General features: G+C 41.7%; 2 protein-coding genes across 2 annotated transcripts in view; one reads left to right on the top strand and one right to left on the bottom strand.

The window, feature by feature from the left end:
* The window catches only part of angpt4 (angiopoietin 4), a 44,245-nt gene extending 35,628 nt beyond the window's left edge, over window positions 1–8,617 (bottom strand). Inside the window, exon 1 of the mRNA XM_085776712.1 lies at window positions 7,762–8,617. Within this exon, the coding sequence (XP_085632838.1) occupies window positions 7,762–8,160 (399 nt within the window). The 5' untranslated portion in view covers window positions 8,161–8,617. The remainder of the gene's footprint in view (window positions 1–7,761) is intronic.
* A 12,992-nt stretch (window positions 8,618–21,609) lies between these two features.
* The window catches only part of LOC146987509 (polymeric immunoglobulin receptor-like), a 5,953-nt gene continuing 4,418 nt past the window's right edge, over window positions 21,610–23,144 (top strand). The window contains exons 1-2 of the mRNA XM_085777902.1: window positions 21,610–21,709; window positions 22,753–22,824. Of these exons, the coding sequence (XP_085634028.1) occupies window positions 21,610–21,709; window positions 22,753–22,824 (172 nt within the window). The remainder of the gene's footprint in view (window positions 21,710–22,752; window positions 22,825–23,144) is intronic.

Genomic DNA, 23,144 nt, shown 5'->3' with positions numbered 1-23,144 from the left:
ATCAGTTTCTCTGCTGTTTTACTGAACTCTGGATTCTGTCTCTTTCTTTCTGTCCCTCTGTGTCTCCGTCAGCTCGTCTGAAGTGTGTCTCCAGCAGTCAGTCTGATTCAGGGTGTTGATAAAAAAGCTCAGTAATCAGCTGCAGAGATACAGGAGGTCGAACTGGCTCCCACTAAAAAGAAAGTCCAGTAAAGCCGCAGTGTTTCCTCTTTATGGGGCAGTTTAAGTGTCTAGTAACCGGCCTGAAAAAGAGCCACATGTGGGCAGAGAGCAGCTGCAGAGATGAGAGACGCTGCTGCCCGAGATAACATGACAGGAGGCAAACGCACACACATACAGTGTGTAATCGTTTGCTAAGTTGCATGTCCGTAGCTCTATTTCCTATTAATGACTTCAGTTTCCTGAAAAAGAGCTAATTAGTTTATTTACTTTAGTATGAATCATCATGATATGCCCATTTTAGTGAATGATGCCTGTCTTAGTCACATTCAGAGAAATGTACAGCACCCCCCCCCCCCACACACACACACACACACACACACACTCTCCCACTCATGACCACAGCCACTTCCCTTGCGACCACACTTCCTGCATAAGTGTGTTTTTGATTTCCACTGTTCTAGCTTTCACGTCATTTCATAGATGCTGTTTGATTATGTTGTGAAATTCATTTCTTTTATTTCTAAAATACAATAAAATCAAACCTTAAAAGTCACTTTTAAGGTCTGCAGTGTGACCTTGTGACATCACAACAGCAGATTCAGCAGCACTTGCCTGTGAGACTCTGCTCTTTACATTATCAGATCATAAACCACGGCTGCTTAGCCTGCACACGCCAGTCAAACCTTTTTATGATCCTGTTTAAAACACCGCAACATACTCCCACCTCTCCACTCCAGCTCCTCATGAAACACAATAAAAAAGCCAAACATTCCCACCACTGGATCCAGTCCTCAGTCATCAGTCCCACCAGACTCCAGAGGGAATAAACTCAGAGAGAATCCCAGAAACTAAAACATATAAACTGCTCATGTCGACAAGCTCTGACATGAACATCAGAAGAAATGATTCAAAAATGCACAAGTAGAGATGACTGAGGTTTTATATCCCTCGAATTTATATGGTGACATGGCTGGAAAAGTGCTTAGTCATGAATGTGTGAAGAAAACAGACAAAGACCAGCAAATATATCAGTTACTATTAACCTTACTGCAGATATGTTGGTGCGTGCGTGTGTGTCGGCCAATAAGTTGCAAAAAAACATAGAACAAAACTCCCAAATGAGGTTTGAGCTCTTTCAGATACTTCCAAGAAAAAAAAAGCCTCCAGTAAACTCCACTCTTCTGCCTCTTGTAAAATATTTCAGCTTCCTCCTCTGACCTCCAGGCCTTTTTCTGGTGTAGTTGACTGAGGAATCATTCTGAAGCTTTTTGTTGCAGCTTATTGTTACGTGGTGCAAAGCTTTTACAACATCTTTGGCCTTTTTTTTTTCAGCCGTCACTGTCGTCATGTTGCCGTGATAACAGCCTCTCACCTGTCCCTTCACAGCTGAGTTATCATGAACTAAAAATAAGAGAAGGGGACTAAAGCTACCCAGGAAACCTCTGATAATCCAGCAGCAGGCCTTTTACTTTCACTGATGCATTCGACTCTGTCGTAAACTTCGCCTCTCTGTCCATTTTTCACCCAGCAGTTCACCTTTAATGATGCTTTCAAAGGCGTCTTGCTGAATGACGGCAGCACACAGTCTGCAGCATGTTTAGACTGAAGCAGGCTGAGCAGCAGATAATGGCCGTCATTAGGCTGTTATTAGTGCTGTCAGTGGGCTCCGCTCACAGCTGTTTGATGTGTGGCTGTGGAGGATGATGGAGCACAGAGCGGCCCCGACAGACCAGGTGTTCCTCCACGCTGAGGACCAGGTTTAACACTCACTCACTACAGTTTGTTATTCATCGACACACATCTGGGAATCTCTCACAAGCTTCTTGTCTTTTGCTCCTAAGACTTCCTGCACCTTCATCCCTCATCATCACCAGTGTCTTAACTCCTCCACCTTACTCCTGCAGATCCACTTCCTTTCCAGGTCTAAATCAGTTCCCTCTGTTCACAATCAATTCCATTAAAGTCTTATTAGTTTCATTGGTCTAATTGTTACATTTTCATTGGCTCTATTTGATTTTAATCTTGGGGTTTTTCCTCTGCTTCATTTTTTTTTTTTTAATCCCACGCATCTCTTTAAATCTTTTCGTGTATTTTTCTCTTAGAGAGAAAAAAAAACCCACAACATGCAAGTGTTTGTGTTTTTTATTCTGCTCTATGTCTGAAAACACAGCAGTTAAGTTATAATGAAAGAGTCACCAGCTACAGAGTTTTTTGTGCCATGAACATGCTCATAAACATTAATGAGGCACATACAAACTCTTGAATTTATATTTCCTCAATATGAAAATTTATATTTCCAATAAAATGCAGGACGTTCTGTTCTCGGCTGATTTGTGACATGTGAGTTTTATTTCACGCTCCAGGACAAATCTAAAGCTGCTCAGCTTGAATTAAAGCGCGAGTCCTGTGTTGTCTCTCTCTCGCTCTTTCACTCTTTAAAATCCACTTTTCTTCTTTCTTCATCTTATCCTTTCTGAGTTGCATATGTTTTTCTTTCTCTTTGTCTCTCTGCAGAGGGTAATAGTTGAAACAACCTCTGACCACATCAAAGCGCCGTATCGTTGCAGCAGAGGTCGATAGCCGCAGATGATGTGATCTGACCACAGTAGCTTTCCTGTCTCTCTCTGTCTCAGTCTCTAAGGCACAGGTCCATTTGAAGTCAGTCATTTGGCAGAAAGCTAAACAAGCCCCCTGTTAACGACCTCACTTACTGCTGTTTACAGACCCACTCTCTCAGAAACCACCAAACCGCTGCGGAGACCGCTCTGCCCCAGGAAACCAGAGCCCGACTGAGGCAGAGGTGAAACTTTCTCCTGTGTCACTGGCAGAGAAACAGACTGTGTAGTAATGTGCATATGGATATGATTGTACTGATATTACAGCTGCAGAACGGCCACAAACATCAGCTCTTAAAAACGCCAACAGCTAAAAACTCTGGACGTCTGGACTAAGTAGTTGATAAACCAAATTCAATATCGCAGGAGAAATAATTATACAAGTTTTGTGCACAGATCCTGGGCCGTGAGGTCGATAAGACAAAGTTTCCTACATAAGTAGGACTCTCCAGATGTAGATACAGTAACACAATCATAATGCTGATAACAATGCTCAACAATTTTGTGCTGCATTTAATCTTCATAAAAAAAAATACTGTGATTTAAATTATGTTTCGATAAATTGTGCAAGAGGTTATTATACGTCATCTAAGCAGCATTTTGTCTTAAGAGGAGATTGCACACTGCAGTGACTCACCGACTCAGTGACGATGGTCCAGCTGGACTGAGACTAGCTGGTTTGCTGCACAGTTAATAACAGTGTTATCAAAATTGCACTTTCTGCCAAGTGCAACATACAAATCGCAGGAGCTGCAATTTTTTTTATGAAGGCAAAATGTGTCACAACATGGTTGTGCATTGTCAGCAACATCAGTGTTGTGTTGCTACAGAGACGCCCTGGACAACAAATTATATTCTCGAACATCACATCATCAGTTTAATATTTTCCAAATCACAATATTTTCCCATAATAGTTGCAAATAATATATTTTTTGCATATCGTGAAGCCGGAGTGTTTCAATTTCAATAGAAGAAAAGAAGTGATTAGCTGCAATGTTCACAACGTTTGTATGTATGTCTTCATCCTTGAAGTTCATTTCCATTCATTGTTTGGAGATGATATACTGTTATTACAACAGTTTGGATGGTGGCGTTCACCTGACGGGTCAGGTCAGTGTTCTGGTGCTGACGGACAGCGCCCGGGTCAGATCGCAGCTGCTTGGTGGCTCAGTCCAAACACAGAGAGGTGAAGTTGATGCTCCATCATCCCGACCAAAGTGAAGGACCCTGGCTTCAGCGTCTGATTTGTGACTTCCTGAGCTCTCAGAGAAAACATTTGCCACCATGTGACCAGATGAGAAACGCAAATATTGAGAAGAATTTGAACAAATAGAGTGAATCTACTGTGTGTGAGTCAAAGGGCTGAGGAGCGGGAGGCGTTACAGTAGCCTGACCTCAGACAGGAGACAGCTGTGGCTCCTCATCTCTCTGTAGTTACAACACTCATGTTGTGCTGTGCACAGCCTCCGCTCAAGTTACATCTAGATATCTCTGTTTATGCATGTAGTATTGGTTTTCAACAAATTATAAATGAAACTTCATTGGTTTGCCTATCTACAGGATATGAATCTGCAACTTTTTGATAATCAAATGAATGTTTTTCCTTTGTTTTTTCATTTTTTGATTTCTGGCTGTTGTTCATAAGTGTAACACGTAGAGATGCTTGTTGGAAGTAATCAGCAGATTATTGTTGGATATGATTTTTTATATTGTTTGTGACGTGATTTATTGTTTATTTTTTGTACTGTTGTTTTGATGCAAAAGCTGTGGCTTTTACCTGCTGTAATGAAAGACAACAGCTTTGATTGGTGTGTGGTTTCTTCCAGAATAACAAATACAATGTTACCCACACAGATCGGTTTATTTGGGATTTAATCCACTTTAACACACAACACCTTAAAATGCTTTGCTGTGCCTCGGAGGGGGGGGGTGAAAGAGGAGGAGGGAGGTGAAATACCGAGATACTGAGACAAGAAAAAAAGGAGACACCGTTATCTTTTATCTGAATTAAATTACAGCTCTGATGAGACAACGCTGACGTGGACGTAGTCTGAGGTTTTGGTGTCAGACAGATTAGATATTAATGGCCAACCCTGGGGGTGAAAGGTTAAAGGTCGGCTCCTCTCCTGCAGTGTGGGTGGTAACACATCAGCACACACCTTTTGCCTTTCCACACTTTTTTGTTTTGACAAACATGGAGATTTTTTTGTTGCATGAACATTCAGTTGTGCTGTTTGTGGCCTTTGAATTACATGAACGAATTAATACGTTTCTCCTTTATTTATTATGATATCTGTTCTCACATGGAGCTGCAAGGAAAGCTTGTTCAATAAATCACTGAGATCATAAAATAAAAATGTCGCTACCATCTACTGTGTGATGTCATGGTGTTTTAATGTTGTTATGATGAAGAAAGAGTTTTCACTTTGAATTAACTTCTTTCTTCCTTGCTGCATCATCACCTCCCAAAGTGAAACTTTGAGCGTGGCCTTTTTCAACACCACAGTAGCAAATGGATCTTCAGGGTTTAGCACATATTAAACAGCCCAGTGAAATTATTTTGTCAGAGTCAAAGTTTGAGGTCGTCCAGTTACAGAACTTAATTTAATATAATTTACACACAACTTCCTGAAGCCAAGGCGGATTTACAGTACACCGTGTTTAGAGAGCTGAATGAATGGGCTGTGAAGTCAGCATTCCTCCTGTAAGAGTTATGATTCATACGAGCTCCCACTTCTCAAACAGAAGCAATATTCTCACTCTTCTGTAACGTTTACATGATGCTAATGATGACGAATGGTGTCTCCCCCCCCGACACACTCTCACTGACTCCTTTCAAAAATGTTTTCTTTCACTAATGTGATTTCATGGATCATCATCACCTGCTGCACAGAGACCACTTCAGTCTGCACATCAGCAGGAGCCTGAAGGTCCAACTACCAGGAGACGACAGAGGAAGTACGCTGTGTGGACCAGAGACTACTGTGGTCCAACAACACTGATCACTGCTGTGGCATAGTGTGTTTGCTACATGGTATGAGAGACGACCCCACCCCCACCCCCACCCCCTTCCCCCGCCTCACAGGACCCTGACTGATGCCCGCAGCAAAGCAACATGTTATTGTTTCTGAACAAAAACCAGGAGACAAACTGTCCACACTGCTGAGGACTGAGATTGATTTTGAGGTCTGAAAAATGCAACTACAAGTTTACATTTAACCTGTCGAAGGATTTTGTTCATTAACTGACTGAGAGCAGAGGTGGAGGAGAAGGAGGAGGATGCATGGTTGTTGTTTTGTTAGACTTTCTAATGTATAAGCAGTTGATTTACTATTTATCTTAAGTTATAAAATATTTACCAACACAGGAGATTGAGGCTGTTGCCTGTTCTGCACATGTTTTTAAGAAAACCCTTGCTTCCCTTTACATCCTGGGAGTATGATGTGTTGTCCAGGGTGTCTCTGTGGCAACACAACACAACACAGCACGGCACTTGGCTATATTGCAATTTCAATTACATTTTGAAAGATTGTGCAATCTTAAGTCAAACTTGTCCATCCTAAATCACACATTTTAATCGTGGCAGTTAACGGTTAATGGTCTGTTTATAAGCTTTGGCTGTTGGTTGGAGAGAAAAATTCAAAGCAGCATCCCTACTGTGAATCTTCTTTCACAATGTGAGTCCAGTATGAATAAACCTTAAATCACAGTAGTAATAACAGGATCACAGCCACAGAGCTGCCTCTCTGCTCATTAGCTCATCTTCTGAAATTTTGGTGTTTTGCCTTCACAGCTTTCATGATCTGCAGAGGATGAATCCAACTGACTTTGGTGATTTGAATCCTATTGTCATGGGGAGAGAAGAGATTATATTACTCCTATTAGGAATGATGTATCGCTCCATCAGTTAGAAAATGACACTCTGGCCGTCATCAGACATCAGTTTCAGTTTAAATTACCTTAAAACTTATGAATGATACTGCACTCCTATACAACTTGTTCAACTGATGACTTTATGCAGCAAGAATTTTCTGGAGGACATGAATCAACAGGGTTTTTCAGCCGTGTGTGTTCTGCAGTGTTAAGTCGGAGCTGCAGCGAAACAGATGGAAGAATTATGGTTTGTTAGGAGGAAACACTCACTGCTTTTCTCCTGATTGAAACCAGCTGCCACTCATCCAGTCAGAGCCCAACACTTTGATCTCCCACACATCAACAAGCGCACACACAAAAGCACACGCACGCACACACACACACACACACATCACCTTTAAGGACGCAGACTTGCATTAATTTCCTGGAAACCCACTCCATAACCATAACCACTACTTGCAGAACCTTAACCTTTACCCATAACATGAACAACTGACCCATGAACCAGTGTTTTCCCAGTTGAGGGCACGGCTTTTGCCTCCAGTTGGATGAACTATTGCTGATTATCTGGTCTCTGCACTGACATTTGTCTCCAAAAGAAGCACAAACGCACACGTACTCTGTGCAGACATCTGAAGCTGCAGCTAATGGAGTCTGTGTTGAAAGAATCATGAGTCACGGCTCTCATCTGTGTCCTGGGCAGAGCATCCATCTGCAGCATGTTGCAACACACACATGTAACTCATATCAATACTCCAACACACTCTCTCCAGTTCAGCCATTAATCAGTGCCTGTCCCCCCCACACACACACTTCCTCCACATCTAACTGCTGCAGCCTGAGGCTTGTTCTGCTGAGGAGTAAGTGCTGGTGTCGTATGAAACGCACAAGTAAAAAAGTCGACACTGTCTGTACTGATTTTCACCATGTTGGTCTGAAAACAGGTTCTTGGCACCAAAACATTCACAAGTGCTTTCATTTACCCTCATCACAGACACACAAAGCTGGTTGGGTAGAGAGTGTGCGTTGTTTTTCCTTTGACTAGTGTCGACCTGCTCCTATGACCTGCGGTCTCCGTAGACTGGAAATAAGAAGTGTGTTGGTGTCTTACCTTCTGCAGCCACTGCGTGTTGTTCTCCATCGTGTTCTCCAGGCGCTGCAGCTTCAGAGTCGACCAGTCGCTGTCCGTTGGCGGCGAGTCTCTTTGCACGACACTCGTCCGGCCGCGGGAGCCACCGTACTGTTCGGTCTGCGGCTGCGATCCTCCGGCCTGGCACGCGTCCAGCTCAGGGAGGATGAAGGTGTAGCTGCACTGGCCATGTTGGATGCGGTGGTACCTCTTTTTCTTCTCTGCACCACCTCCTCCTCCTCCTCCTCCTCCTCCTCTCCTCTGGCTTCTTCCAGCTCCTCCTCGTTCCGTGGTTGTGACACCGGCTGACTCAGCGACAGCCGACAGGGTCCAGAGCAGCAGGAGGATGAGTGACCACCGGCTGAGGTTCCTTCCCTGCATGACGCTTCTTTTATATCAAAGCGTTTTCTCTCAAGTGTGAAGAGGGTCAAGAGAAGCTCGCTCACGCTTTGACCCCAATTCTCTTATGAAAACATGTGTGTGCGCAGGCAGCGTGCACAAGCCTTTGCAACTACCACTCAGTCCATCAGGTCTGACGCTGCCCAAGGGTCTTTGGCTTCTTCTCTTCAATGTCAGGAGATCACACACACACACACACACAGACACACAGGCAGACAACAACACCTGAGGTGCTCAATGCTTTGGATCCATCTCCTTTCTTCTCTCTTCTTTTTCTCACCTCTGTGGGTCTACGTTTGGTTTTCTGTGGTCGTGGTCGTCTTATTGATGAAGGTTCATCAGGTTGGATCTACTGGCTTGACCCTGGAGGTCTTTTATGGTTGTCTTGAAACTCAGTGCAGGTCCAGACCCCCTCAGGAGAACAGGGATGGAGGGAAAGCTGAGAAGAAGAAATTTAAAAGAGGTGTTAAAAGGCCAAGCTGGGAGATGAGATTTAAAGAAGAAAAAGAAAGATGACTCTCAATCCTCAAATGTCCTGGAATAAAAAACAGAGAAGAGAGGAAAAATAGAATATTTTTTTTCTTCCCATCCTCTCCTGGTGGCTCTAGTTTCAGAAGTGGCCGTAGAGAAATACTTCTGCCCCCTTCTTATCTGGGGCTGGCTGAGAAAAGGAGGAATGAGTGAGGGAGGGAAGAGGGGGAGGAGGAGAGATGGAGAAGAAGAGGGAGGAGTGGAGGGACAGGAGACCTGAGGGAGGTCTATTAGCGTACCCTCTCTATTTGTGGGCTAGAAGGAAAAGAAAGGCAGCAGCAAGGAAGGAAGGAAGGAAGGAATGAGAAGCAGCCAGAGAAAGTAGAAAGGGTTTGATTAAGAGTAAAAAAGAGAGATGAGGGGGAGGCAAAAAAGATAAGAGAAAAAAGACAAACGGTGAGAGAGGGCAGAAAAAGAAAGTTAAATGTTGACAGACGGATAAAAGACAAAGAAACGGGCAGACAGAAGAAGAAAGAGAGGACTAAATTGGGGTTTGGTAGCAGCTGTAATCTTCCTGGCTGACTGAAGTAAATCCCAGAGCCTTGTATGGTCATTCATACTGACTCAGCAACTGGAAGCTGGACATTTTACTTTGTCCTCTAAACACAACCATGCCCTGGGGCATCGTGGGAGATCAGGGGGCCGAGGTCGACCACAGAGTCCCCGTGCATTTGGTTTAAACAGCGTCAGACTCCGTGTGTCGCAGGGGGTACCTCTCTTCTCTGCCTCACATCTGCACTCGACATGGAAATACATACAGAGATTAGTTCCAGACAGATGGCCTGGTCCCAGGCTTATGAAACACGAGCTCTACATGTGGTGGGACAATGTGAGATGTCAATTATTAAGTTTATTTGCATAGTGATAAACTGTTCTGCAGAAGCTAATTAGTATAAATACAGATGAAATACTTTTACAGAGAGATAAGAGACACACTTTAGATTTTAAAGTGACATCTCAACTTAAAACTGAGAGATTGTGTTACCGCACCATCCTCCGCTGATCAAAGAGGACACCAATCATCATCTTACCACCGCCCACATATTTACACAGACATAATAGAGTAGGGTTTTCAGCACAGCCTGACCTCGGTCTACTGTTACTGCTCTGCTGCAGTGATACATCTTAGTTCTGGCGGAGCTGGGCTGCTCGCTTCATGTTGGGCCAATTGGTCCTTTGGGGGAAAGCAGAGGGGTTACACAGTGAATGGCTTCTGCCCCCAACCAGAGATCATTCTCATGGGAACAGGAGTGGACGGAGAGGCCGGTGCACAGAGCTGCGACAGTTAGAGCTGCTCTTCCTCTGCCTGCATCAGTTTCTATTTCTGCACTGAAACTCTCCCTCCGTGGCTTTAATTACGTCCTCATTGCGTGCGTTAGACATGACGTCCAAACCAGCAACGGTCCTGACGGTGACACACAAACTGCTGACTGTGTAAGAAACTACAAGATCAGCTAATAAAAAAACATTAATTACATATAAAATGAGTGAAGACTAATCAAATCCATTAGGGAGAAATAAATCGGAGCTACAAATTGATGATAATGAGATCCAACCCTGTTTCTGTATGACTGAACAGCAGATGAGTTTAATGAGGAAATGTTAATTTATTGCAAATCCAGCATCATTAAACTGCTTAAACTGTTGTTCTGTTCAACTCACAAACATGAGGAACCAATCCAGTCGACGTGTGGGGGCGGGGAGCAGGGCTGAACAAACCTGAAACCTTGTCAGCAGAGAGAGTTGAGGGAGTTAGCATTAGCACACCCACTGACACTGTGGCAGCCGCTGCAAACTAAAAGCCAACAAACACCATAAACAAATAAAATATGATAACTTTTCTAAACGATGGCAACTGTGCTGTCTGTTGTAAAAGATGCTGGCTGGGTCAAACGTGTGCCATCTGATCTTGATGCTCCCTAAGGACCCAGGAAGAATAGTGGTCGCCAAGGCGGCAGCTAATGGGGATCCATCTAATAAACAATAAACTCTGCTCTCTCACCTGGAGCACCTGAAGCCTGCAGGTGGTGGGCAGGGCTAAAGGCCTGATCCTTTTTTCCACACTTTTTATCTGCCTTTCATGTGAAACTAAATATGAGTTTCCAGAAAACAGACAAAACTTGTGTCTTTTCTCATTTTGTAGAGATTTGATGAAGCTATTTAAATGAGATCCAAATTACTTCTGTTGCAGTGGAAGTGTCGTTCCACCAGTTTCCACTGTTTCCACTCTGATGCTGGGGAGGATTTGCATGATGTGCTGTGAGATATTTCTATCCTGTTCAGCTCTGTGTGCTGGTGGTATCTGTGCTGTTGTCTATTCAGGCTGATATCAGGGATAACAGAGGGCACATGAGTCGTGCACCAGCCCTTTCACCTTCCCTCTGTGGGAACGGATAGATGGATGAGGATGTGTTTTTGTTTTGTTTTTTATTGCAGGATTTGATTTCAGCGACGTCTCTTTTTTTGTCTCTTTCTAAATTTGATGTTTGTCTTTTGTGTCCAGGATCAGGCTTCAATCTTCTCTCTGCTCCTTTACTGTTGGACACTTTTACCACATCAGGGGTGGTACAGTAGTTGGTCATTTGGTGACAGTTTTCTCACTGTTTAAGTGTCTGAATGTCTGGGATAGAAATGGAGATTTAATTTCTGTCTGGTCGTTGCTTATATTCCATGATGACTTCTCACATCTTGTATTCACAGTGTTTCAATATCATCTAACGCATCATTTACTTGCTTTCATATAAGCGATAAAAATATTTTATTAAAGTAATATTTTTCAAATATTTAATCAATTTGGCTCTCTCAAAGATGTGTTAATTCTGACTGGCTGAAGCTAACTGTCGAGCGGAGACTGAAAGATCAGTTCCAGCAGACATGGAGAAGCGAACTTGGCAGTATGACATCATGTGACATCTATATTGAGTTTAAACAAGAGTTTAAGTCAGAAAAGTATTTATTGTGTTCAAACCAAAAGTAAGAGTAAACAATACAAGAATACCAAAAGTTATTGGAAGGTATAAAGGACTCGATAGAAGTCGGAGGTTATGCAAAGATGGCCAGATTGGTGATGAGTTCCATGTCCTGTTTGAATGCAAGAACACATGTATTGTATATCTAAGAGAAAAATACCTCCCTAAATACTATGTTCGTCACCCATCTATGTTTAAACTAATTTTGTTATTACAGTCTGATAAAACAAAAGTTATTTATAAGCTAGGTGCTTTTCTGAAACGTGTTCTTCCTCTGTTTAAGTGATAGTTTTTGCTCTGTCCTGGTCAGAGATGTATGTACAAAGTATGTACAGCCCCCACTGCCTCTTGTTATGTCTGATTATTTGTACTGTTTTATTGTTTGTACTCCATACCACTTACGTGGTCATGAGAAAATAAAGTAAAGTGTAAAGGGTGTACTCCAGTGATAACTTGTTTCAGATCAACAGTACCGCAAATAACCTCAGTTTGTCAACATAGACAGGACTTTGTAGCTTAACTTGCCTTCAGATGATTTTTTTCATTATGCAGAAACTGTTTAGCTTAAAGGAGACATATTCTGCCCCTTTTCCACAAATTAAAATAGTTCCCAGGTGTCATAAGACATGTCTGTGACATGCTTCGGTCAAAATATCCCAAGGATCAAACATCACAGCTCTTTTTTCATCCGCTCAAAACAGCCCTTTTCAGAACGGCTGGTTTCCCTTTAAATGCAAATTAACCACTGCTTGCGCCGCCGGTATTATGCAAATAAAATGAAAACTAATTGCATCATTGTAAGACAACTCAGGGAACAGCTCATAAAACGACATGGATTTCAACTGAGCGAGCCTGTAAATTACAGACTTTTTTGTCAATTCTCACATCTTGGGGATTGGAAGGCAAGCCTAACACCCAAATATATGTTAAAGAGCCTTCAAAAAGTGATATTTCCATAATATGTCCCCTTTGAAAATGAGTCCACTCATTTCTGACATCTATGTGTTGGGTCAATATAAAGGAATGGGCATTAATCATGTGTTAAAGAAAATGTAGCATTAAAAAGAACTTGCATTAATGTGTTATTGTGTTACCTTTGACAGCCCTTAAATACATTTAAAATGGTACTTTGGAATATAGTCAATTTCATTTGGAAAGTCACACACACACAAAAAAAGATTTGGATAATGTGGCACAAAGACAGGTGGTGACAGATGTGGGCTGAAAAAAAAACGGAAACAGAGATTTAGAGTGAAAGACGGATTCAGACAGACAGAGGGGAAGGTTCACAGAGAGATTTCCTGTCTTGAGGTTTCAGATGACAAAAAAAACCATCTTGGCTCTAATAAAGTTCAACTTTGGCTAAAATCTGCAGAATCAATCACTGCCCTGAAAAGGCGTTCAGCTACTGTACAGCTCAACCTAAAGCTGAGAGGAAGCGGACACAACAAAACTTTAAGCTTCAGGGAACTTGTTTAAATCACTTTTTTTTTCTATACCTGTACCTGTAGACTGTGATTGTGATTTATTGTGAAAAGCGTGTAAAGTTACAGAAAACATCAGAGAGCAGGTAAATCCCACTGCTCTGTTCTGTCCAGACATGAGGTCATTAGTTGGTGGGGGGGGTTTGGGTTCCACATAAAACTGAGATGACCTGTGACGACATGGCTGGAGCCAGCACAACCACCTGTGTCATTTCCGCTCAGTTTCAGCTCAGCGGATGAAGCGGTACACGGCTCTAAAGGCGAAACCATGCAGCATGAGAAGCTCCAGGCTTTAGGACCTCAGTGTTATTTCTGTCCGACCAGCAGAGCTCAGTGTTTGTCTATGTGATGTGTTTATCTTAAAGATTGTAAGTGCTTTTTGCTCGACTGTTATTATGGTCGCTTCATCATATTTGTTGAGCTTTTCTGACTTTGAGAAAAAGATTAGAAAAGATTAAATATGTTATTTATTATTTCACATGAAACATCTCAAAGATGAACTGCGCAGCACTTTAATGGGCCGAGGGCCCCGAACTGTCAACTGATTTTATGGCTCAGAGCGAAGCCGTCTATCTGGAAGTGTCGTGACATTATGACGGTTTTGATCTTTTTTTAAGCCGCGCTGATTCCTGAAAATACTTCCAGGATATTCTGTTGCTAAGTAACATTGGGCGAAACTGACAAATATTATTAAACACAAATAAACCAAAGCTGCACACTGGCAGAAGTTTATTTGTGTAGTTTCATTCTGCACTCAGATTTTTCTCCATTTGAAAAAAAGTGATGCTAAAAAAACAAAACAAAAAAATCTTCACGTCAGCAAACCATCAGTTTTGCCTGACGACCTTCGAGCAAGGCAATGAATGTATTTCAACTGTGACCTCTGACCTCACTGAGGAGGTCGACAAGAGGAGATCGCATTTATCAAAGAATCAAACACAAAAGGAGTTGTTTATGTAGAATTACAGATGTCCATTCATGCTTCATGTCCTCACTGACCCAGAACAACGCTGCTCGACTTCACTTTCACTACGTCAAACAGACGCACTACATCATCTACTCACCCCCATATAATGAGTAGTGGTGATGGTGGAAGCTCTGCCTGAACCTCTGAGGTTCACTGACTCTGTGGAGTCATTTTAAAAAGCACTTAAAGACTTGAACACACTCTTTGATAAACTGTATATTTAATGGGTACTGTGCTGTATCCCTGTGTAGTGTGTGTTCCTATCGTACATCGACTGATCTGAATAGTTCTTCACTGTTTAGCCTTCTACTGTTTCTCTGCATTTCCACCTATTTCCTGATAATTATCATGATTAATTGAGCTCTGCTTCACTGAGACAACATCATTTATCAGAGATGTGCATGAGGTTTCCATCTCACAGGCGGTGTATAGTTGACCACCATCTCTCAGTCACCATCAGGTATCTGTGCTGTGGAGATGCCCAGGGCCTCAAAGCTGGTCGGCTACGTAGCTATTAGTTTACAAGACACCAGGGTCGATGAGATAAAGTCGAAGCCTCCCTAAGTTCTTCTTAGATGACGCACGCTAATAAGTAAATTGTCTATAGTGAGGCATAAAGCAGTGTCAGCCTGTTTGTTAGCTCAGGATTTCAAATGAATTATTAGTTGTTATCTCAGGAGAAATTAGTTTAATTTTATTGAGCTCTTGAGAAAAATATCCAGTTGTTGCAGGAAAACGTAGGAAATAAAATGTATGACCGCTAAGGGCTCCCGTATTTTTGAATAAGTCTGCATTGTTTTCTTTTTTTTTATCTGCAATAATTTTTCTTTTTGTGTACTAGCAGAGATTTTATAGATGCTGAATGGTGAGTGGCACAGTAAGTGCCTCTTTTAATGATCTGAATATGTTGCTCAACAGAATCAGGCTCTTCACCCTCAGCGCAGCCCTGTGTCCTGGAAATGATTTTTCAAATTGCAAGAGCAAATATGTTTCGCATAAATATAATTCAGACCAGATCATGCTTTCTATTAGTGGTATTAGTTAATCTATGTATTTGGCAAGTTGCAAATGTGTTGATATGCTCAACATGTCAGTGAAATGTTCACACAACAAAACATCAGGACAACATCCTCCTGTAGTGACTCACTGAGGCTCTGTTCAATCTCACAGGTCCAGGTTCAGGTCTGAGACACCTTCGCACCTTTGAGGAAATGCAGTCCCTACCCCTACCCTGACTATTTAATGTCTATATTATCAATGATCTGTCAGACCAACTAAGAAGCTGTAAAACAGGTTGTGTGATTAGAAATACAGCTGATAATCATCTCATGTATCCTGATGATTATTTCTCCTTCCAGTGCTGCTCAACATGTGTTTTGACTATGGTGTAAAATCTGATTTCAATTATAAATGCTAAAAAGAGCTAGAGTAAAGACCTGCAGATCAAAAGGAGACAAGGACCTTGCATTCCCATTATTGTATTTTATCTGTCAGAGCAGGTGCTACCTGTTTGTTTTAAGATGACACATCATCACAGGTGAAATGTCTGATGATGATGACATGTATAGACAACACCGTATGTTATATACACAAGCGAATATGTTGGCTAGGAATTTTTTTCTGGTGTTCAGATAATGTAAAAGTGAACTATTCAAAGCCTATTGTACCCCTCTCTATACTGCCCCCTTGTGGGTTAAGTTTAAAAAGGCAAGCATCCATAAACTTGAGGTTGCCTATCATGATTGTCTGCATTTTTTGCTTGGAAAACCAAGGTGGTGCAGTGATTTGTTTTGTCATGTACAAGTTAATTCCTTTCATGCTCTTTTGAAGAAACTGATGTACAACTTTATCTGTTGACTGAACGGTTCACATAACGCTGTCGTCAGAGATTCCAGTCAGCTGTGGAAACACTGGTATGATTGTCTTTTTTCAAATTTGGGGGGGTTTGTCTGTTTCTTTTAAATGGACCTGGAGTCTAAATAATAAATAAAGTTTACTATACACAGTTAAAAACTGAAACTGGATGTTTCATTGCTGAAATGCATCCTGGGAATCTCCAGGAATGCTCTGAACACTACAAAGTGATAATATCTAAAAGCTCAAGAGTAGTAAATGGTATTTTTTCCATTAAGCACCGGGGGCCCCCGACTGAAAGGCCAGAATGTGAAATAAATAGGTTAGGGTTTTTCTGTGCGTCGTGAACAGATAATAATGTTTTATTTAATGAAAATGTCTCAGAGTTTATACACAGCGGCGTGTAAACGAGTGGAGACAGAGATGCTTTCAGGGTGGGAGTTAAAACACATCATTACTTTAAAAAGGGGAATTCACTGTAGGTATATCTTCGGACACACTTCAGCTTTTTACAGATTTGAAACTCTCAACATAAATGGAGGACGATTTCCCACCATTAGTGATGAACATGTTTATACTGGTTTATCTGCTTCATTCTAACTGTATCACAAAAGTAATTCAGAGGCCGATAAGAGCAGCTATGAAGATTAACAAGGTCACTCAGTGAAGTAATGATCCAGGAACAAATGGAGAGATTCACTCTCAGGCCTCAAACCTTCTGTCTGTTGTTGTGACTCTTCAGGAATGATGAGAGTCAAACTTCAGGGGGATGATTACCACATTATTCTCCCGTCACAGAGCACCTGGACGTGCTGTGTATGTGGGTGGGACCAGTGAGCGTTTGACAGTAACAGAGTGGAATTCGCAGGAGGTCGCTCTGAGCCGGCGTTTACTGACAGGCTTTTAAATCCCAGAGTAAACACACTGCAGCTCCCCTCACTGCAGGGTAACATTAACCCTCATCCATCAACCCTCACACTGCAGCGCCCACACTGTCCGACACATCAGGAGCTGAACCGCTGTGGTTCACATGCTTCACACCATTATACACTTTTCTCTACAGTAGTGTAGACCTGTCACACTGACATGTTCTCTGCTTTCCAAATGATTTAAAACAAACTCATCTTAAAATGGAAGAAAACTTGAATGTTGTGGTTCTTCCCCAATGTCTTTTTATGTAATGTAATGTAATGACTTCATAAATTTAAAAATTCTGAAAAGGTCAAATGAAATTCAAGCTTTGAAAAAAAAGTACAAATGGGATTTAAAAGCTGAACACATCCAAAAATGAAAGAGAAACTGAGCTGGAAACTGCAGGTAAATTTGAAATTTCTGTTGATTCATCTTAGTTGAGTTGCCTTGGTATGAAATGCGCTATATAAAGATGCCTTGCCTTGCCTTGCCTTAGTTTATGGGAAAATGTGTGTAAAATATTGAATACTTCAAGAAATGTGAAAATATATGAAAAACTGAACACATGAGATGTTGTTGAGCTGAACAGGTAATTAATTCAAGAGAAGAGAGATGAAGAACATACTGTATAAAAGACCTTTTGCTTTCATGGCAATCCCACTTTTATATAATAAATAAAATTAGCTACATGATGGCCCATATTTGATGTGATCACTTGTCCACTCTGGACGTTTGTCTTTTCATAGGTGATCCCTGTGTTGCCAAGGGATCATAGTGTGAGCATGTCGATGAAGCGGTATGCAAATCCCTTTGCTTCATCTCCTGCTAAAGAATAAAACCTTCCATTAAAGCTGCCACGTTACAGTTGGCGAAGTCAAAACTAAGTGATGGAAGCAGAAGAGATTAATGATGGAGGACAGCTGCTGATTGTGGCCTTCTACAACCTCTGTCCTGTGTGACCGACTTCATGTCTGACTTTCAGAAGACTGGCAGGTGATGATAGGATTTATAACAAACTTAAATATCTCTGATGATGTCATTAAAACATGATGCTCATGTTGTAGGGTGGCTGCTCTGCTGAACTGACACTGACTGGGCAGGGAAATGAATAATACGACTACTTGAACCAATGAATCAGCATCCAGACATTGTGGAAATGTTGTAGAAACATAATGAAAACAATGAATCACCCAATTTTTTATTTGTTTTCAGAAAACCGCAGGATTAAATGTTCCTGTGTTTGTTGAAAATATCTTCCTACTTATTCAGCCAAAACCATTGGGAAAAAAATGTTTGGATTTGAAAAATCCTACATTGTTACAAAGCTGAAACAGAGCTTTTTTCTTTATTACTGAAAGGACAACAACTTGGCATTAGATCGACATCTGTCTCCAGTTCATGTTGATGTATTTACACCTGGACTCTGGAGGATAACTGCGTATACCAAACAAAGAAATCCACAAAACAAGAGACAAACAATAATGACACATGGTGTCGTCTGTAGTTCATCACCCTCATTCAGCTTTTACTCAGTCGCCCTTGTAAATGTTCTTCTCACCATCAGATCATATAACTAATAAATCAGAATAAATCAGAGCCAGAGTCTTTATAAACACCAATCACCTCTGTGAGTCTGTGAGTGTTTGAGCACTTGGATTTAAAATCTCTATCTTATCTTTTGTCTGTCCAGATTCACAAACACACTCATAAACCATTAACTTACACTCAGCCATTGTTCCATGTTTCATTTGGAGCAGATGACAAGCGTTATCAGGCTCCAACCCCCCCAGCACCGGCCAAAACACATTAACTCTTTTCAAAATCAGGCTGGTGCTCCTCCCAGTCCAGAAGGACTGTCCAGAAAAATGATCTTTGTTATTAGTTGTGAGAGATCGCCTTAAATTGGTGTGTGTGTGTGGAGAACTTTATAGTCCTTAAACTGCAGGATGCTCTTTTAATGGCTCTTTTTGTAACTGTCATTATCATACAACCTCAGACTTGTGTCACACATTCACACGCTCTGGGAAACCACTGTCTCACTTGTTGTCACATACTTCAGTCTGTCTTGATGCAAGACACTTCCTCAAACTTCTAGTTTCCTCTTTCTGACTCCAGTTCATCTTATGCCAACCCCCCAGTCAGCACTGATGAGCCTCAGACTACCAGGGATATATTTACTGCTGTGCAGCTAAAATAAGTAGTTAGGTTTTGGTGAGAAGAACAGATCACTGTATAACTATTGGGAAAGGAAGCACTAAAGATGCTCCTGCAGCAGGAATCCAGTCATATTCACGCAGGTGGATGTTGTGGACATTAACCTGTTCTCTGCTGACGACCTGGTGTCTGTTTTCCCACCACCACCACATCGTCCTCTTCACGTTTTAGAATAATCCTAGTCCCTACTCAGGTTCTTCAAGAAATCCATCAAACACCAGCGCCGTTTCAACCAGATCTCACTGAATTTCACAATTTGCTAAGTGGTCTATTCCTTTGAGCACTGTCAAGGTCCATTCACACCAAGAAGAACAATAACCAGACAAGAGCAATAGCAACATGTGATGGTATTATTGCTGGGATCACTTTCAGAGTGATTTGATGGACCATACGTACAAACAGTCTTGGTCGATACACTCAGCACCAATACGGTCTCACCACTTAGACCTCTGTCCAGTGAGGTGAGGTCAACATCATTCTCCCACCACAGAAACAAAATTACAGCACGGCCATTTACAAATTAAAGATATGCTAAAACACTGTGGCTCATTTCAGTGAGGGATAGGATCAAGCTACAACTGTCTGAAACACTGATTATCTACCACCAGTTTATTGACATATTGACGGCTGTAAACATATCTCATCACTGCAGCCTTGAAATAGCACATGTTCACATGACTGCAGCCCTTAGATGATCCATTAGATTTTTATTTTATGTATTGCATAAATTATGTCATTTTTTAATGAAATATTATCCACATAATGTGAAATATTTTTCAGTTATTTTTTCACTGGAAAATCCTGTAAAGTGTTTGTGACATTTGAACCAGTTGAGGTGAGGATGCAAGTTAATTGTTACTATTACTATTATTATCATCATTATTATTACTATGCTTCTATTTCCGACATATTGTGTGACTGCCACATTCCTGTTTACTTTGCCAAGAAACAAGGTATAATGAGAAAGAAATGATGATGAAAAAAAAAAAAGAGGAAGGGGTGGTAGTAGGTGGTGGAAACTTTCTGGGTGACATAGGATGTTAAAACAGGAAACAACACCTATAAGACCAAACAGCTGTGACGACAAACCACTAAGAGGAAACTGAAACAACTAAGTGTACATTAATAATCTCACCGAAGACCGGAGCATCCACACCAACATCATGAGGAGCCTCCTTCTACTGGTCCTCACCCTGATGACAGGTAAAAACATTACAGCTCCAGTTTACTCAGGTCATGGTTTGACAAAATACAGTCTGAGTTAAATGTTTATGTTACCGCTTTTAACTACGGCCATCATAAACAGACGTAGTTTGTCTGGTTTGTTTGTTTTGATGGTTAAAACTTTGATGTATGTTCAAATTCTGACTTTTAAATTAAATCTTCTAACAAAATCATTTAATTAAAAACCAAAACGCTGTGATTTCTGCAGCATTTAAAGCCCCTACAAAGAACTTTCAGTTTGTGTTGACTTTGGTGACCCCTGCGGACAAAAGCGGTAGCATTTTGCCAGAATGAATACTGGATTTCTCATGAGCTCTAGCGCGCACTGTCGTAAAGACACTTACAGTATGGCTCGCGCATCAGGGCTCCAGACCTTTGTGTGAGCAAATATTCAGCAGTGAATATTTTGCACCAAAACCATTCCCACCGACAGCGATACGAATATGTTACAATTATGAACCACAGTCTCGCCTCCACGTTGTGCCTTAAATCCGTTTAACACAACTACTTGTCAATTATCCCTCACGTATTTAACACCTGCTGCGCCACTGTCGTCTAGTTACCAACTTTACTTTATCCAACACAGCAGCTCACAGTCTGATCACCGTTTGATCACCGTCTGATCACTGTCCTGACAGCCGAGCTGTTTGGCGATCACATCGTCCTTCTTTTCATTGTCTTTGTAAAGTTTGTGACCCTTGTCAAACAAGACAAGTTGGTGAGGATCGACTGTATAAAAAAAGAGATGGTGAGAAGGTGGTGAGAGCATGGATGTAAGCTATTATATGAACTTATAATAGATCCATGGGTGAGAGACACAGGTTGTTTGCATTGTTGTCATGTGATGTGGGGTTGTGAGTGACGTACCTTCTTTTCACGCTACACGATTTTTCTGCTTTCGTCCAACAAATAAATGCGTTGGGCGAAAGCTCAGAAAAATCGACCTCATAAAAAATGACGTCGCATTTTCGCCGTGTAACATTTGCAGTTGGTGTGAAAGGACTCGTGATGAAAACCGAGGTTTGAAAAGATATTGACGCGCAAATTATTCACACGAAAAATATATCCCCGGTGTGAAAGGGTCTTAGGCAAATTACTTCGGAAAAGTATTTACAATACTTTACAACAGCCTCTAGCAGGACAGTGGCGCAGACTGCTGGGGTGAGAGGAGCGGAGAGACTCGGTTGGCTGGAGCATAAACCAGCCGTCTCGCTTTCACCCGCTGGGTGTTTGCAACTCGTGGCTGATGAGGAGAACCAGGGGTTGTTTGGCTGGCATGGTCTTCAGGTCTTCAGACCGAGCTGCCCCTTCTGCCTCGGCTGTCTCCGGTGTGGAGGAGCTTCACACTCCATTGCTTGCAGCTGTGGCACGACACAGTAGTCTGCAGGAGTCTCCTGCTGCAAGAAGTTGCACACTGTTTCAGTGCAAAAGAAGAAAAACAAATCTTCCTCCCAACTGTGCACCAGGGTTAATTAATTATCATCTCAAATACATGTTATGTCCCCGGGAGGACGGGACCGTCTTGAGCCCTTCTGCACGTGCCATCTCCGATCTGAGTGCCATAAATTGTTTCGTCCGTGGACCGAATGATGATTAGAAAGAATGATTACAAAAAGCTTATCTTCACACCGATGGCCTAATTTGCTGTTGTAGGTCATTCCGAGACATCAGCAGAAACAAGATACTTTTGCATACCCAGTTGTAAGTTCTTTGTAGGGGCTTTAATTATAAAGTGATAACTGTAATGGAGGCGATGGAGAAATTAGAGCAGGTCTGTAGACTGCAGCTCTGTAAATGGACTTGCACTTATATGTGTTTTCTAGTCACTCGAACCACTCAAAGCACTCTACACTGTATGTCACATTCACCCATTCACACACATTCATACACTCAATGCACACATCGGGGGGCAAGTGTTGGTTTAGTGTCTTGCCCAGGGACACTTTGACATGCAGCCTGGAGGAGCCGGGAATCGAACCACTGACCTTCTGGTTGGTGGACGACCCTCTCTACTGCCACAGCTGCCCACATACAGTATGGTTACTGTATATGTGGTAAAACCAGATATCTAAATCAATCTAGGTTTTCTAACGTAATGTAATCATAACGTAATGTAATCGGTCAGTCAGCAACACATGTAGCCTAATGCAGAACTACAATTCCGTGAATACTGAGGGCACTGGGGTTTAGAGAAATCTGACTTAGGCAATCTGGTGTTGACATCTTTGCTGAGTAAGAAAACACAAAAAAACATGGCTGACTATGACTCAAGGGTTTAGGAGCAGAGGCTCTCCTCTATCAGTAAAAATAGATTAATATGAACACTTCTGTGATCCACTGATTAATACAGAAAGCCTGTTCCTATTTTGTTGACAGAGCTTATTCAGCTCTGATGTAAACCTTTCTCTGTTGTCAACAGGTTGTGAGGCCACATCTGAAGCAACAGGGGACGGCTTCACCTGCAAAAACCAGGACAAGACAAATGAACTATGTCAGATCGTCGTGAAACCGATTATCGGCCTACTACGTACCAAGGTTTCGCAGCCAAAGACTTCAACTGAGTTTTGTATGTGTTGTTTTGTTTTGCTGTTTTTTTTAACATTCAAGAAATACCATACATCAGCATAAGATACATTCAGATATAGCAGTTATTCATGTCTTTCACATATACACAAGCCTGTAATTTTTTTTAAAGCAATTTCATGCATTTATTAGACAGGACAAGAAGGTAGGGAGAGAGACTGTGGTAATGTCTAAATATCATCATAGTTGGGGACCAAACCAACGATCTCTGCTTCCAACATGGGATGT

The sequence above is a fragment of the Trachurus japonicus genome, chromosome 5 (assembly GCF_045865225.1).
Source record: "Trachurus japonicus isolate A0001 chromosome 5, Traja_1.0".
Classification (NCBI taxonomy): domain Eukaryota; kingdom Metazoa; phylum Chordata; class Actinopteri; order Carangiformes; family Carangidae; genus Trachurus; species Trachurus japonicus.
Note: the sequence above shows the minus strand (reverse complement) of the source record. Positions and strands in the feature narration are given on the sequence as shown.